Here is a 17,079-nt window from a genome sequence, read left to right as displayed (position 1 = left end):
TGTTTTAATCAATGCAGGCAGTCATAGAAAATAAAGCCATTAAGATTGGTACCAGACAGATTGCTAAGGATCACTTTAGATCTTTGTTCTAGAATTTACATCTTGTGATTTGTGTTTTGAAAAATGTCAATCAAGCTTATTTTACTCTCCTATGAAAAATAAGGTCAAAAGAAGTAGACTGGCAACCATACTTTACTACACGATTAGTAGATGACTTTGCTACCCATCTGCGTGTGTTCAGGAAAGCTCAGCAAAGGCTAGAAGATTTGAGACCAAAAAAAGGTAAGGGATAAATTTCAAACTCAATTTTTCTTGAGGTGATTGTCTGGACTTTTGTCATATAGCATTGTGTCCAATTTTCTCTAATAGGAGAATCTAAAGTTGAGAATGCAGGAATGTCTGGCCATAGCCACACTGGCACTTCACATCCCTTGGCATGTGTTTCTCCTTGCATTGTGTAGAACATTGCGAGAAATCAAAGTCACTATGCACAAGGCAAATGTTCATTTTAACATTTTGGCAGTTTGCGGTGGTAATATCAATATGTGCATTAAACGAAGGCAAACTTGAAACCAGTTATTTCTTCCTAAGGTACCATGCTAGGTTTGTATGATTGTTTTGCACTAGTCCTAATTAATGGCCTATTCATTTTGGAGGTAATTATCAATTGTTTATTTGATCTCTGGTCTTGGAAAGGTAAAGTGTTCAGGTCATTTAACAAGTATCAAACCTGAGCAGATACCTACAAGAGAATCAAAATTTGATCTGGATTTTTTTATTTGTGTATCTTTGGTGGATGTAGCCCTGCTCCCTATGGAATGCACACATATTTTCACCAGCTAGAACTTTTCAAATAATCTTTCAGTGTTGGATTTAGATTGATATTAGATTTTAATTTCAATTTTGGAGATGTGGGCATTCTCCATCAATGCTACGATTTATTACCTATCCGTAATTGACTGACAGAAGATGGTGACCTTTTTGAATTCCTTTCAGTGAAGGAGACTGAGGGGAGTACGTGGATGCTAGCGTTCTTAAGTGCCTGGTTCCTTTGTTTTTGGTGGAACAGGTGATGGGTTAGTCAGGATAGTCCAAGTGAGTAACTGCAATGATTTTAGTAAACAATGAATATTCCATCATACCTCTGATTATGCTTGTGCATGGTACAAAAGCTTTGAAATGACAAATAATAGCTTATTGAGGGTTACCCAGCCTTCGATTATCCTTCACAGCCACAGTATTTATGTGATTCTGGAGGCTAATCAAAGACTGGGTAATGTCCAGTCAAAAGATCAAAGGATTTTTGACCTGAAACCTTAATATTGCCTGTCTTCCCAGAGATGTGACCTGACCTGCTGAGTATTTCTATCATTTCCCATTTTTATTTTGTCCAGTTGAACTTCTGGTTGATGATAATTCCCCAAGGGGTTAATGTTGTGGAGTCAAAGGTCACGATGCCATTGTATTCAAAAGTAGATGGCTAAACTTTTTCTTGTTAGGCATGGTATTATTTGGCGGGTCTGTGGCATGAATACTGCTTTCCATTTATTAGTCCATATAAGTCTTCCTGCACGTAGGCAAGAACAGTCTTATTTGCTGAACTGTTACCAATAGAAATGAACTTTGTTGATGTGAGTACATGGATAAAAGGTAAACACGAGGAAATCTGCAGATGCTGGAAATTCAAACAACACACACAAAATGCTGGTGGAACACAGCAGGCCAGGCAGCATCTATAAGGAGAAGCACTGTCAACTTTTCGGGCCGAGACCCTTTGTCAGGACTAACTGAAAGGAAAGATAGTGAGAGATTTGAAAGTAGTGGGGGGAGGGGGAAATGCGAAATGATAGAAGACTGGAGGGAGTGGGATGAAGCTAAGAGCTGGAAAGGTGACTGGCAAAAGTGATACCGAGTTGGAGAAGGGAAAGGATCATGGGACGGGAGGCCTCGGGAGAAAGAAAGGAATTGGGGGGGGGGGGGGAAGCACAAGAGGGAGATGGAGAGCAGGCAAACAACTAAATATGTCAGGGATGGGGTAAGAAGGGGAAGAAGTGCATTAACGGAAGTTGGAGAAGTCAGTGTTCATGCCATCAGGTTGGAGTCTACCCAGCTGGTATATAAGGTGTTGTTCCTCTAACCTGAGTTTGGATTCATTTTGACAGTAGAGGAGGCCATGGATAGACATAACAGAATGGGAATGAGACATGGAATAAAATGTGTGGCCACTGGGAGATCCTGCTTTCTCTGACAGACCGAGCGTAGGTGTTCAGTGAAATGGTCTCCCAGTCTGCGTCGAGTCTCACCAATATATAAAAGGCCACACTGGGAGCACCGGATGCAGTATACCATACCAGCCGACTCACAGGTGAAGTGTCGCCTCACCTGGAAGGACTGTCTGGGGCCCTGAATGGTGGTGAGGGAGGAAGTGTAAGGGCAGGTGTAGCACTTGTTTCGCTTACAAGGATAAGTGCCAGGAGGGAGATCGGTGGGAAGGGATGGGGGGGACGAGTGGACAAGAGAGTCGCATCATATAGGGAGCAATCCCTGCGGAAAGCAGAAAGGAGGGGGGAAGATGTGCATTGACTTCTCTAACTTCCGTTAATGCCCCTCCTCCCCTTCTTACTCCATCCCTGACATATTTAGTTTGTTTGCCTGTTCTCCATCTCCCTCTGGTGCTTCCCGCCCTACCCCCCCCCCCCCCCCCCCTTTCTCCCGAGGCCTCCAGTCCCATGATCCTTTCCCTTCTCCAGCTCGGTATCACTTTCGCCAATCACCTTTCCAGCTCTTAGCTTCATCCCACCCCCTCCAGTCTTCTATCATTTCGCATTTCCCCCTCCCCCCACTACTTTCAAATCTCTTAGTATCTTTCCTTGTGACAAAGGGTCTCGGCCCGAAACGTCGACAGTGCTTCTCCTTATAGATGTTGCCTGGCCTGCTGTGTTCCACCAGCATTTTGCATGGATAAAAAGTGCTTGATTAGGGTGCAGAGTTGTTACTTTTCTTGCATTTTCCTTGTTGTTTAACTTTCCTATGTTTGGTTGTATTTTTATAAAATTACCTATCTGCATGTAACTTTCCAGTGAATTTTCCAGCAATTATGGTTCAGTTGCTTTTGTATTTTTCTAGAACTTTATTAGTTTTCTATAGCAGGTGTCACACCACTTGAATCTGAGTATTTTTATCACTGTTATCTCTGGTCAGAGTATGAGATCATCACAACTTTTTTTGCCCTCGTCTCTGTTCTCTAAGCTCTTTCTATGATCGTTCTTTGTTCTTGTAACATTTAATAAAACAACCCTAGGCAACAGGTTTTATGCATCATTCTTTATTTCTGAAGAACCTTTGGACCAAAAACACCAGGATCCAACAAAGGATATTGATGAAACTATTGAATATTATTATGCCCAGGGAGCTGTCCTGAGCAATTCCTGTAATGATATTCTACGGATGGGATGATTGACCTCTAACAATTACTACTATCTTCCTTTGTATGAAGAATGATTCTATATGTGGAATTGCTTTCCCTAGGGGAAAAGAGTTGAAGTCTCACAATAAGATGTATGCCATTCAGAACTGATTAAGAAGAAAATTTTTCACTCAGATGGTAATGAACTTATCAAGATCTCTATTACAAAAGACAGTTGAAGCCAGGTTAGTGACTATATCAGAAGGAGGAGGTGGATAAGTTTCTAACTACAAAAGGCATCAGGGAAATGGTCAGAAAGTGGGATTATGATATCGAGGTAAATATTCAGCTATGATCATAATGTATGGAGGAGTAGCTCGAAGGGCTGATGACCTACACCTGCTTCAAATAATCTGTATACAGTTTATTTGTACTGGGCTAAGTGATTGAAGGCATTGACTATGTAGAGTGGTACTACAAATGTAAAGATAAATGCAACTGTCTTGATCATCAGCAAGAGATACGCCTATTAATAAATATGCTCTGAAATAAAGTTGTCATGGGAGTTTCTCACTGAAGGAAGCTCAGAATGAGAGCAAAGTGTTATATTACTTGAATGCTATAAACTCTACCAAATACCACTGGCCCGAGCTACAGCACAACACTACCCCTCATGTTTTACCGTGGAATTTCATTTATATGTTCAAGTTGAAGCCTGTTATTTTCTTTCTTTTTCAATCTTTTTATTGAGTTTCATATAAATATAAAAAAACATAACATAATAATGAATAGGTTATGAATACAATAGACTTAAGATTACATTAATAATAGGATAATAATATCCTATTAAACATCAACAACAAAAAAGTACATTAATCAATCAAGTCTATATAATTATATATGAAAAAAAACAAAACTAATCATCAAAAGAAAAAGAAAAAAAAATTAAAAATGTGTGAAAGAAAATATATATATGAAACAAACACTAAACTAAAACTAACATGGGCAATAATAACAGTTTATATGTATATGATAGTGTCAAAGAACTCCGGAACTCCATACCTGAACAAGAATAAACAAAGAGAAGGTCTGGGAAAGGCCAAATTAATTCACATGAAAATGTCGGATGAACGGTCCCCAAGTTTCTTCAAATTTAATTGACGAGTCAAAAATAGTGCTCCTAATTTTTTCCAAACTCAGATAAGAAATAGTTTGAAAAAGCCACTGAGACGTGGTAGGAGGGTTTACTTCTTTCCTATTTTGTAATATAGACCTTCTGGCCATTAATGTTACAAAAGCAATCATTCGTCTGATTGAAGGAGAAAACTGATTACCATCCTCATTTGGTATACCAAAGATTGCAGGAATAAAGTTAGGTTGTAAATCGATGTTCCAAATTGAGGAAATGGTAACGAATATGTCCTTCCAATAGTTATGTAAAGTAGGACATGACCAAAACATATGGGTCAGTGAAGCCACTTCTGAATGACATCTATCACATTGAGGGTTAACATGAGAATAAAATCGAGCAAGTTTATCTTTAGACATATAAGCTCTATGTACAATTTTAAATTGTATTAAAGCATGTTTAGCACATATAGAAGAAGAATTAACCATTTGTAAAATTTTTTCCCATTTATCTGTTGGTATATTGTATCGAAGTTCTTTTTCCCATTGTTGTTTAATTCTATCAGACATCTCTGGTTGTATCTTCATAATCATGTTGTAAATAAAAGCAACTAATCCCTTCTGACAAGGATTTAAGGTAAAAATCAAATCTGAGAAATCCGTTGAAGTTGAGTTGGGAAAAGATGGTAAAACTTTATGTAAAAAATTTCTGATTTGTAAATATCTGAAGAAATTAGATTTAGGTAATTTAAATTTATTGGAGAGTTGGTCAAAAGACATCAAAGTACCTTCAAAAAAAAGGTCACGAAAACATTTTATACCTTTCCTTTTCCATATGCTAAAGGCTTGATCTGTCAAGGAAGGTTTAAAGAAAAAAATTAAATAAAATAGGGCTATCAAGCACAAAGTTTTTCAAAGTAAAGAATTTCCGAAATTGAAACCAAATTCGTAATGTGTGTTTAATAACAGGATTAGATATCTGTTTATTAAATTTAACTAAATCAGCAGGAAGAGAAGAACCAAGAACAGAGAATAAAGAATATCCCTTTACTTCATTGCATTCCAAATTTACCCACTGCGGACACAATAATGAGTCCAAATCTAATTTCCAATACGTTAGGTTACGAATATTATTCGCCCAATAATAAAATCTAAAGTTAGGCAAAGCTAAACCACCATCTTTTTTAGATTTTTGTAATTGCCTTTTACTTAACCTAGGGTTTTTGTTTTGCCACACAAATGAGGAAATTTTTGAATCAATGTTGTCAAAAAAGGATTTAGGAATAAAAATTGGTAAGGCTTGAAATAAGTATTAAAAATTTCGGTAAAATCATCATTTTAATAGCATTAATCCGACCAACTAATGATAAGAATAAGGGAGACCATCTTGTAGTAAGATGTTGTATTTGAAGAAGCATAGGTAAAAAATTCAGTCTAAATAAATCTTTATATTTCTTGGTAATTTTTATACCTAAATAGGTAAAATTATCAGTAACAACTTTAAATGGAATCCTGTCATTCAATAAAGTTTGCGCATTTAAAGGGAATAATTCACTCTTATCTAAGTTTAATTTGTAACTAGAAAAACTACCAAATTGAGCCAACAAGGATAAAATAGTGGGAATAGATCTATCAAGATCAGAAATAAATAACAGCAAATCATCAGCATAGAGTGATAATTTATATAATTTCTCATTACGAGTAATACCAAAAATATTAGGAGATTCACGAATAGCAATGGCTAAAGGTTCTAACGCAATATTAAATAATAAAGGACTTAAAGGACAACCTTGTCTCGTACCACGAGATAATTGAAAAAAGGAGGATCTATAATTATTTGTAAGAACAGAAGCAACAGGTTTATAGTATATTAGTTTAATCCATGATATAAAATTAGGACTAAAATTAAAATTTCTCAATGCATTAAATAAATATGTTCATTCAACTCTATCAAAGGCTTTTTCAGCATCTAATGAGATAACACATTCTGGGACTGTGGGTGATGAAGTATGAATTATATTAATCAATTTTCTAACATTAAAAAAAGAATACCGATTCTTAATGAAACCAGTTTGATCTTCTGAAATAATCTGTGGTAATACTTTTTCTAATCTAGTGGCTAAAATTTTTGTAAGAATCTTAGAATCTACATTTAATAGTGATATAGGGCGATAAGATGTACATAAAGTAGGGTCTTTATCTTTTTTAAGAATTAGAGAGATAGTAGCTTCATAAAAAGACTGAGGTAATCTCTTCTTAGCAAATGCATCGTTAAAGATTTCACATAACCAAGGGGAAAGCAAAGAAGAAAAAGTTTTGAAAAATTCTACAATATAACCATCAGGGCCAGGAGCTTTCCCTGAATTCATTGATGAGACAGCCTCACCTATTTCGGCCATAGAGATAGGAGCATCGAACAAACTTCGATCTTCATCTGTCAGTTTAGGAATATTCAAATTGTTAAAAAAATTATCCATCATGGACAGATCACCATCAAATTCTGATTGATATAAAGATTTATAAAAATCTTGAAAAGTATTATTGATTTCTTTATAATCAGTGGTTAAATTACCATCTTGTTTACGAATTTTAATAATTTGTCGCCTGGTTGAAATAGCTTTTAATTGATTAGCTAACAGTTTACCAGTTTGATCACTGTGAATATAGAATTGAGCTCTAGTCCTAATTAATTGATTTTCAATTGAAGAAGATAATAATAAACTATGTTCCATTTGAAGCTCAACTCTCTTCTTATAAAGTTCTATGGTAGGAGTCACGGAATAAATCTTATCAATTTCCTTAATTTTATCCACCAATAAAGCAATATCTAAATATCTTTGTTTCCTTTTACCAGCGGAATACGAAATAATTTGTCCACGGATAAAAGCCTTAAAAGAGTCCCAAAGTATTCCTCTGTCAATTTCTTCAGTATAGTTTGTTGAGAAAAACAAATCAATTTGCTGCTTTATATAGATGACAAATTCTGGGTCTTGAAGCAGAGTAACATTAAGTCTCCAAGATCTAACATTATTGGAAAAGTCCGGAATCTTAATAGATAACTTCAAAGGTGCATGATCCGAAATAGTAATAGAATCATATTTACAATCAATAACATCCGTTAATAACCGATGATCAATAAGAAAGTAATCAATTCTAGAATAACTATGATATACATGTGAAAAAAATGAAAATTCTTTATCTTTAGGGTTCAAAAACCGCCATATTTCTGTAATTCCCGAATCAACCATAAAAGAATTAATAAGTAAGGCTGATCTATTCGGAAGAGTTCGAATAGGTTTAGATCTATCCATCAAAGGATTCAAACAACAATTAAAATCTCCACCCAATATCAACATATATTCATTCAGATTAGGAAGGGAAGTAAATAAACGTTTAAAAAATTCAGGGCAGTCAAAATTTGGGGCATAAATATTAACTAGAACCACTTTGAAAAAAGATCCCCACCCCCTCCCCCCACCCTTCGAAGAAAAGCCAAGCGGCAGGCGCATAATCTAACACTAACCTTACCCCCATTTCAAGATGGCAGCTCCATAAAAAGTTTTTTTAAAGAAAAACTATGTAACACCCATATTTAAATATAGGGTTGCAAAAAGAAAATATATGTCAATCAGAATGAAAAAACTAATATAATAAAACAATCTTTAACAAAAAAAATAAACATCAAAATTTAAGAGTGTAATATACCTTTAAAAAAATTTCATATATAAATGCAAGAAAGATGACGTTTCAAAAGCAAAGACTTATGGGAAGAAGAAACGACATTTTGAAAAAGCCATCTTACAAAATATAAATGTAGATTCAACAATCTATTAAAAAAGTTTAATAATAAAAAAATACCAAAATAGGATCAAAAAAGATTCAATAAACACTACAATATATATTAAAAAAAACTAAAAAAAAATTCAAAACATTCGTCCCATTTCTAAGTACAGGCAAACAAATAAATGTTTATAAAAAGCATAGTCTTATGGGAAGAAGAAACGACATCTTGAAAAAAATAAATCATTATTACAAGATATAGATGTATATATCTGAAACAGAAAAAAGAATTAAAAAAATATTGTAAAAGTTAAGAAAGCATCCATAAAATAGTGATAATAATGAAAAATAAGAGCCAGACCCGTAGAACGGGATAGAAAGTTATAACCCAACTTCGTAGGTTACTTAAAATGAGATGGCACCCTCTCTCCGAGGAATCTTCAACATGACACAAAGTTCAAGTTGCACTAGAAGATCTATATTCTTCAACAAATTTCTTTGCTTCTTCCGGTGTTTTGAAAAATTGCTGACTGTTGTCGTTTAACGTAATTCTGAGCTTCGCTGGATACATTAAAGCTTGTTTAAGGCCAATCGAATAAATCTCTGCCATCACTGGTTTAAAAGCGATTCTTGATTTCATTACATCAAAAGAATAATCTTCAACAATTCGAAATGAATTGGTGTTATAAGAAATCATGCCTTTTTTACGAGCTAATCGAATTAAAAGCTCTTTCTCCCGAGGATAATGAAGGCGAACAATCACCGCTCGTGGTTTATCAGACAGAGCCGAAAATCTCGCAACTCTGTGAACACGATCGATAACAGGTTTAGCTTGCAAACCTTCAGCACTGAAAGTTTCCCATAGTAAATTAGAGAAAAATTCAGTTAAATCACCGGACTCAACTTTTTCGGGAAACCCGATGATACGCAAATTCTGTCTACGAGATCGATTTTCGAGATCAGTAATTTTAAACTTATACTGATCCATAGTTTTAGCATTCGACTCTACCTTCTTCTCCAACGCTTCAATTGTACGTACTTTTGCACAAATGGATTTTTCAAGAGTCACGATCTTATCTTCATGCCGCTGAATATCCGATGCCTGCGATTGAAGTTTAATTTCAAGCGATCTATCAGCTTCTTCAAGTTCGGATATTTTCCTGGTAAGCTTATTTTCCAAACTTGTCAGTCTGCTTCCCAATCTACCATCCAATCTGCCTTCCAGACTCGAAAGTTTAATACCCAGTTTAGCGTCCAAAAGAGTAGAGATTGCGTCGATGGATACAGGTTCCTTAGACGATTTCTTGCTTGTAGCCATTTTATGTTTGTCGAGATTAGATCAAATATTATTTTAGGAAGAAAAAGTTAATCAAAAGTATCAACCCATGTGATTAAATTCGAAAAGATTTAATTAAGGGGTGATTAGTTGAAAAAATGAAGAGCGCCTAAAGGCAGATGTTTACGTCGCCATCTTGAAACTCCACCCCCCCGCCTGTTATTTTACTTTCAGTTTTATTAAATGATTGCTTCTGTGAAAATTAGCATATCATTTATTTTGAAAATTCTGTCACATATGATCTCTCAAATTAATTGAAATATAGTTATCAGTCTGTCAGTATCTTCTATTCAAAAGGGTCATAGAGACAGTTAATTCGTGATGGTTTTGTTAATATGCAGGTGCGCTTCCCAGAGGGGGAGCGAATATGAGGAGGACGAGTTTGATAGCATTGAGTGGAAGCAAAGTGAGGAAAAAAATCAGGCTAAACAGAAGCATACAAACCTTAGTACTTAGTGCAACTAGTTACCTGGAAATAAATTATTGCGTGCTAATTTTAATGGAGATTTTATTAAGACTTTGCAATACTTTATGCATCTTGATTTCAAGCTGTTGCTGTTGGGACCAAGCTATTAAATGTGACTATTTCTTGTTTGAAGCAAACACAATCCCCATCAGTTCTGGATGGATGAAATTTACATTAATTAATTGTAATAGGGAGGGAGGAAAAAAAATAGTTATTTTGCTTGCCTACTTGTTGAGGAAGAAAAGAATATGATACCAGATCGAGCACATGCACTTTATTTTTGCACTTCAATGTGTTACTTGACTTTTGCTTGAATTATTTTCCTGTATCTCTGAAATTGCATGTGATGAACAGTGGCAATCAGTCGACTCATGGTGGTATTATAATCTACATCAATTATAATTAAAGTTTGGTTCTTAAGAAACTGAAGAGATAACATTTTCTGTTTTATTTCTTGAACTTCAAAACTGTTTTGAAGAAACCTCTTATTTGTAAAGAAGAACTTGTGTAGCAAGTTTGAGACTCCTGGATAGGTACATGGAGCTTTGAAAAATAGAGGGCTATGTGTAACCCTAGGTAATTTCTAAGGTAAGGACATGTTCGGCACAGCTTTGTATTGTGCTGTAGATTTTCTATGATTCTAATCCAGAACTTGATTATTTCTTTCCAGGCAAGAATTTTTCATGTAAGTACGTTCACACATAGTATACACATTTTGAACCTGATGTAAGAATGTGACTCATCCATCTTGATAAGAAAGTGAATATGAAATTTGAAAAACTTGAGTTCAAAGAGGTTTCAACTTTGAGTGGAAAGGGTAATTTTTTATATGGATAACACAAATTGGTTGGTAAAGTTCTTAATCAAAAGTAGAATCAGAATCAGGTTTATTATCACCTGCATGTGACATGAAATTTGTTAAACTAGCAGCAGCAGTTCAATGCAATACATAATCTAGCAGAGAAAACAATAAAAATAATAAGTAAATCAATTCCATATTAAATAAATTTTAAAGAAGTACAAAAGCAGAAATACTGTTATTTTTAAAAAAGTAAGGTAGTGTTCAAAGATTCAATGTCCATTTAGGAATCAGATGGCAGAGGAGGAGAAGCTGTTCGTAAATCACTGAGTGTGTCCTTCCTGATGGTAACAGTGAGAAAAGGGCTCGTCTTGGGTACTGGAGGTCCTTAATAATGGACACTGCCTTTCTGAGACACCGCTCGCTGAAGATGTCCTGGGTACTTTGTAGGCTAGTACCTAAGATGGAGCTGACTAGATGTACAACCTTCTGCAGCTTCTTTCGGTCCTGTGCAGTGGCCCTCCATGCCAGACAGTGATGTAGCCTGCTCTCCGTGGACTTAATGTTGATAAGAGAAGAAAGTAAGACCATATGATATAGGAGCAGAAGTAGGCCATTCAGTCCCTCGAGTCTACTCCATCATTCAGTTGCAGGAATAATGGTAGAAATAGCTGATAATGCAACTGAATTTAAACCAAGATAAGTGAAATCATACATTTGGGGGTGAAATAGGGTAGCTCAGATCATAATTTAAAACAGCATAAAGTTAAAACATTAGTGATCTCAAGAAATTGAATATACTTATTACAACCCCAACTTCACACCTCAAGAAAAAGCAACGTGCTGCTGCTGCTGCATTAGCCTTTATAACTAATGGGTTAAAATTTAAAGATGCCTTTGCTGTTGCTCGACAAGGCCCTCTAAACCTAACCATTGATGAAAGAAGTTGAGATTTCTGTATTTATATTGGTCTGCATTTTACTTAACTAATATTATCAAACACACCTATCAATAGCAGTAATAATGTTGATTTCAGTATGTTATTAAGATCAGTGATTCTGTCATTTTAGATATCTCTGAAGAATTTGTTGAAACATTTTTTGAAGTTGAAGTAGAAATGGAGCGTGAAGTGTGCCGTGACCTCATTTGTACTTCAAGCAAAGATGAAGAAGGTTTGTTTTGTTTAGCCTTTGTACTGAAAAGGGTTTTCAAATGCAGAAAGGAGCTATTTTTCATCTGAACAAAGTTCATTTCTTGTTGTGCTTTTGGTGTACCTTAATACCATAATTATCGTCAGGTAGTGTTATAAAGATAATGAAAGCAAATAGAAAATAAGAGGTCCAGGTCAAGAAGTAAATGATGATGCTCAGTTAAAATGATGCTGACTAATAAAGACTGCTGAAATATCATTATATTTAAAGCATACTGATCGTAAAAGCTGGTGCCAATTTATACTGTGCAATTATAGTGGAAACATGTAGATAATCAGAAACAGAATATACTCAGGAAATCCAGAAAGGAGGTATAGGTATAGTACTTGAAAGAAGTAAAACTAAGGGTAGAACTATGACAGTGAGAGCAGAAGTGTGTTTGATGTGTTCAAAGGGCAATTTCACTGAGGAAAACAATTTTTGTGACAAAATTCTAAATAATTGGTGTGAGTCTCATTTAAACATAGCTCAGTCTGTAAGAAAGTGAGGATGGTAAGGAATAGCTGAATTTGTAAAAACAAAGAATGCGGCTAGTAATAGTTTTTGCTAAAGGTCAGGTGAAATAGCTAAGGAAATCAGTTGTTAGCATGGAAGATGAAAAAAAGGTATGAAATACTCGGTGAGAGGGCAGCACAATTGTAGGAAGGCACCTTTAATCAACAAAACAGCAGGGAAGAATGGACAACACCATGCTTACTGAAATGTTCAGGAGCAGACTTGCCTTTCAAAGCTTGTTGATTGTAAAGACTAATGCATCAATTTATCCAGTTCTTTGTACTTGATGCAACTTGATATGCTGTGTTTCTGATCAGTTTCTCTGCTCAGTGATTTGTTGCAGTCATACATCAGCCTTTTGAGTTAGCTTGCAATTTAGTCTTAAAACAAAAAAAAAGCAAATTTTACAAACTTTAAAACAGGAATGTACTGAAGCTATTCAGCATGTCAGGCAATTTCTTTGGGGAAATGAAACAGCAGAACTTAAAATTGCCTTTTGTATGCAGTTTATTTGGATCATTAGTCATTATTTGAAATGTGCAAGTTGCAGAAATCATTAGATGCATAATTAATAAATTCCCTAAAGTCATCTCCATGTTGTATTGTTTCTTGATTTTGATGTTTATCTCCATCTTGGTAAGTTTAATCTGTGCAGAGGAAGCAGAATTTATGAATAAAATACAAGTTACAAAATTTACACATCCTAACTATGAAGCATAGAGTTTTCTAATAAAGATGTTCTTTTTCAAAATGGCTTATTCTTTTGTTTTCTTGTGTTCAGTATGTCTTATTTTTCTTGATAAATTGAGCAATTTTGAAATTATTTTCTATATGTTACAGTCATCTAAGATGACTAGCTGACAAATAATTGTTAACGCATGTTAAAGAAATTTATAATTAAATCTTCAGTTTTAAAATAGATTTTTAAAACAGTATGTCAGTAGGTTCAGGGCTTTTTCTAAAACATGGAAATCCTGAATTTTTAAGCAAGAGGTCAGAATTTTTACTTACAATGTTTTGTTGTTGGACTTTTCATAGAACATGGAGCAAAAATATGATAAGTTGACCACATTTTTTTCTTCAAATCAAGCAAACTATTTGGATTTTAATATTCAAATTAGCTCAAGCTATTTGGAAGAAAATCCTAAAATAAGATAATGCATGTCACTTTTCTTTCAACTGTACCCACACAATCTTTAAATTGTTTCAGTTTGTGTCTGTCATTGCACCCCTCTCTCATGTTTCTCCATGCCATCTTTCACCCTCATGCTGTGGAACAATGTGCTGTTTTATCAAGCAGAGTAGAACGGGAGTTAATATCAGTTAAAGACCATAAGACGTAGAAGCAGAATTAGGCCATCAAGCCCATCGAGTCTGCTCTGCCATTCCATCATGGCTGAATCTGGTTCCCACTCAACCCCAGACACTTGCCTCCTTGCCATATCCTTTGATGCCCTGACCAATCAGGACACGATCAACTTCTGTTCTGAATGCCTTCTCATTCTGTGGCAGAACATTCCACAGATACTCCTCTCTAGCTTAAAAAAAAGTTCTCCTAGTGTCTGGTCTAAAAGGTCGCCCCTCAATTTTGAGGCTGTGTCTTCTAGTTTAGGATACTCCCATAGGAAACATCCTTTCCACATCTAGTCCTTTCAACATTTGGTAGGTTTCAATGAGATTCACCCTCTGCATTCTTCTAAATTCTGGGCCCAAAGCTGCCAAATGCTCCTCATGTTAACACCTTCATTCTTGGAATCATCCTTGTAATGTCCTCTGGACTCTCCAACAACAACACATCCTTTCTAAGGTATGGAGCCCAAAACTATTTGCAATACTCCAAATACAGCCTGACTAGTGTCTTATAAAACATCAGCATTGTCTCCTTGCTTTTATATTCTCTTTACCTTGAAATAAATGCCAACATTACATTTGCAGTCTTTACCACAGACTCAACCTGTAAATTAACCTTCTAGGAGTCTTGTACGAAGACTGCACTTCTGATGTTTGAATTTTCTTCCCATTAAGATAATAGTCTGCACTATTGTTCCTTTTACCAAACTGTATTATCATACATTTTCCAACACTGTATTCCATCTGCCAATTTTTTGCCCATTCTTGCAATTTGTCCAAGTCCTCAGCACTACCTACCCATCTACCAATCAGAATCAGAATCAGACTTTAATCGCCAAGTACCTGTGCACATACAAGGAATTTACTTCCGACAGATGTTGTCTCTCTGCTCATAACAATAATAATGATAAATATAAATGAAAATATAGATTATACATACAGGTAGTGCAATCCAAGTAATAGTTAGCCGACAGTTAACCGGCAGTTAACTGTTCAGCAAAGTGACCGCAGTAGGGATAAAACTTCTCCAGAGCCTATTAGTCTTAGTCTGGAGGGATCTGAAGCGCCTACCAGACGGAAGCAGTTCAAACAGTCCGTGCACAGGATGGAAGGAGTCCTTTATGATGTTCCCCGCCCTCTTCTTCAACCTGGAAGAGTACGGGTCCACAATAGAGGGCAGGGAGGCTCCAATGATGCGCTCGGCATTGTATCATTCACATCATTCACAAACTTTGCCACAAAGGCATCAATTCCATTAACTAAATCATTGACGAACAGTATGAGAAATAGCACTCCCAATACCGACCCCTGAAGAATACCACTAGTCACTGGCAACCAACCAGAAAAGGTCCCTTTTATTCCCACTTGCTGCCTTTTGTGTGGCACCTTATGAAATGTCTTCTGACAATCCAAGTAAATTACATCCACTGCCTCTCCTTTGTCCACCCTGATTGTTACTTCCTCCAAGAACTCTAACAGATTTGTCAGGCAAGATTTCCCTGTACAGAACGCATGCTGACTTTTGATTTATTCTATCATTAGTGTCCAAGTACCTCAAAATCTCATAATTAATAATAGACTCCCAAAACTTTTCCAACCATTGAGGCTTGGCTAACTGGCCAATAATTTCCTTTGCCTTCCTCCCTTCTTAAAGAGTGAAGTGACATTTGAAATCTTTCAGTCTTCCGGGACCATGCCAGAATCAAGTGATTCTTGAAAGATCATGACCAATGCATCTGTTATCCCTTCAGCAACCTCTCTCAGGACTCTGAGGTGTAGTCCATCTTGTCCAGGTGACTTATCCACATTAAGACATTTGAGATTGCCTTGCACTTTTTCCTTTGTAATAGCAATGGTGTACACTACTGCTCCCTGACACTCACCAACTTCTGGCACACTGCTTGTGTCCACCACAGTGAAGACTTTTGTAAGGTACTCATTAAATTCATATTTGATTTCTTTGTCTCCTTAATAATTTATTTCACCAGTCATTTTCAAGTGGTCCAGTATCAACTCTCACTTCCCTTTTATTACTTATACAACTGAAAAATCTTTTCGTATCCTTTATATTGACTAGTTTGCCCTCATATTTCATCTTATAGCTTTTTTAGTTGCTGTTTGTTGGATTTTAAAAGCTTCCCAATCATCCAACTTCCCACTCTCTTTTGCTAATGTGTATGCCCTTAGCAGTCCTTAACTTCTTTTGTCAGCCCCAGTTGCCTACTTCTGCCATTTGAGAACTTCTTCCTCTGTGGGACAAATCTACCTTGCACCTTGTGAACTATTCCCAGAAACTTCAGCCTTCTCTGCTCTGCTGTCATCCCTGCCAGTATCTTCCAGTCTACCTGCGCAAGCTCCTTTCTCATGCCTCTGTATTTCTCTTTATTCCATTGTAGTACTTATACATGTGACTTGTGCTTTTCTCTCTCTCTCTCTCTCTCTCTCCCTCTCCCTCTCCCTCTCCCTCTCCCTCTCCCTCTCCCTCTCCCCCTCCCTCTCCCCCTCCCCCTCCCCCTCCCCCTCCCCCTCCCCCTCCCCCCTCCCCCTCCCCCCTCCCCCTCCCCCTCTCCCCCTCCCCCCTCCCCCTCCCCCTCTCCCCCTCCCCCCCTCCCCCTCCCCCCCTCCCCCTCCCCCTCCCCCCCCTCCCCCTCCCCCTCCCCCCCTCCCCCTCCCCCTCCCCCCCTCCCCCTCCCCCTCTCCCCCTCCCCCTCTCCCCCTCTCCCTCCAGTATGAATTCAATCATACTATGATTACTGTCTCCTAAGGGTTCCTTTATGTTATGCTCTCTAATAAAATCTGGGTTATTACACAACACACAATCTAAGATAGCCTTTCCCCTTGTACGCTCAAGCACAAACTGCTCTAAAAAGCCACCTTGTAGGCATTCAACAAATTCGCTATCTTGCGATCTGTCACCAGACTGATTTTCCCAATCCTCTTACATGTTGTTCCCCATTACAATTGTGACGTGACATGCCTTTTGCAGCTCCCTTTGTAATCTCAACCCCACATCTTGGCTACTATATATGATTCCCGTAATGGTTTTTTCACCCTTGCAGTTTCTTAACTCCACCCAGAAAGATTTGACATGCTCTGACCCTATGTCAC

At 36.7% G+C, this 17,079-nt stretch overlaps 1 protein-coding gene across 4 annotated transcripts in view; it reads left to right on the top strand.

The window, feature by feature from the left end:
• Nucleotides 1–17,079, top strand: part of snx13 (sorting nexin 13) — a 193,164-nt gene that overhangs the window by 103,958 nt on the left and 72,127 nt on the right. For all 4 annotated transcript variants that reach the window (XM_059972666.1, XM_059972665.1, XM_059972664.1 and 1 more), the window contains 2 exons: nt 164–282; nt 11,986–12,087. In XM_059972666.1, coding sequence (XP_059828649.1) covers nt 164–282; nt 11,986–12,087 — 221 coding nt within the window. The remainder of the gene's footprint in view (nt 1–163; nt 283–11,985; nt 12,088–17,079) is intronic.

Source organism: Hypanus sabinus, chromosome 6 (assembly GCF_030144855.1).
Source record: "Hypanus sabinus isolate sHypSab1 chromosome 6, sHypSab1.hap1, whole genome shotgun sequence".
NCBI lineage: Eukaryota > Metazoa > Chordata > Chondrichthyes > Myliobatiformes > Dasyatidae > Hypanus > Hypanus sabinus.
This window is presented reverse-complemented; position numbering and strand designations above follow the sequence as displayed.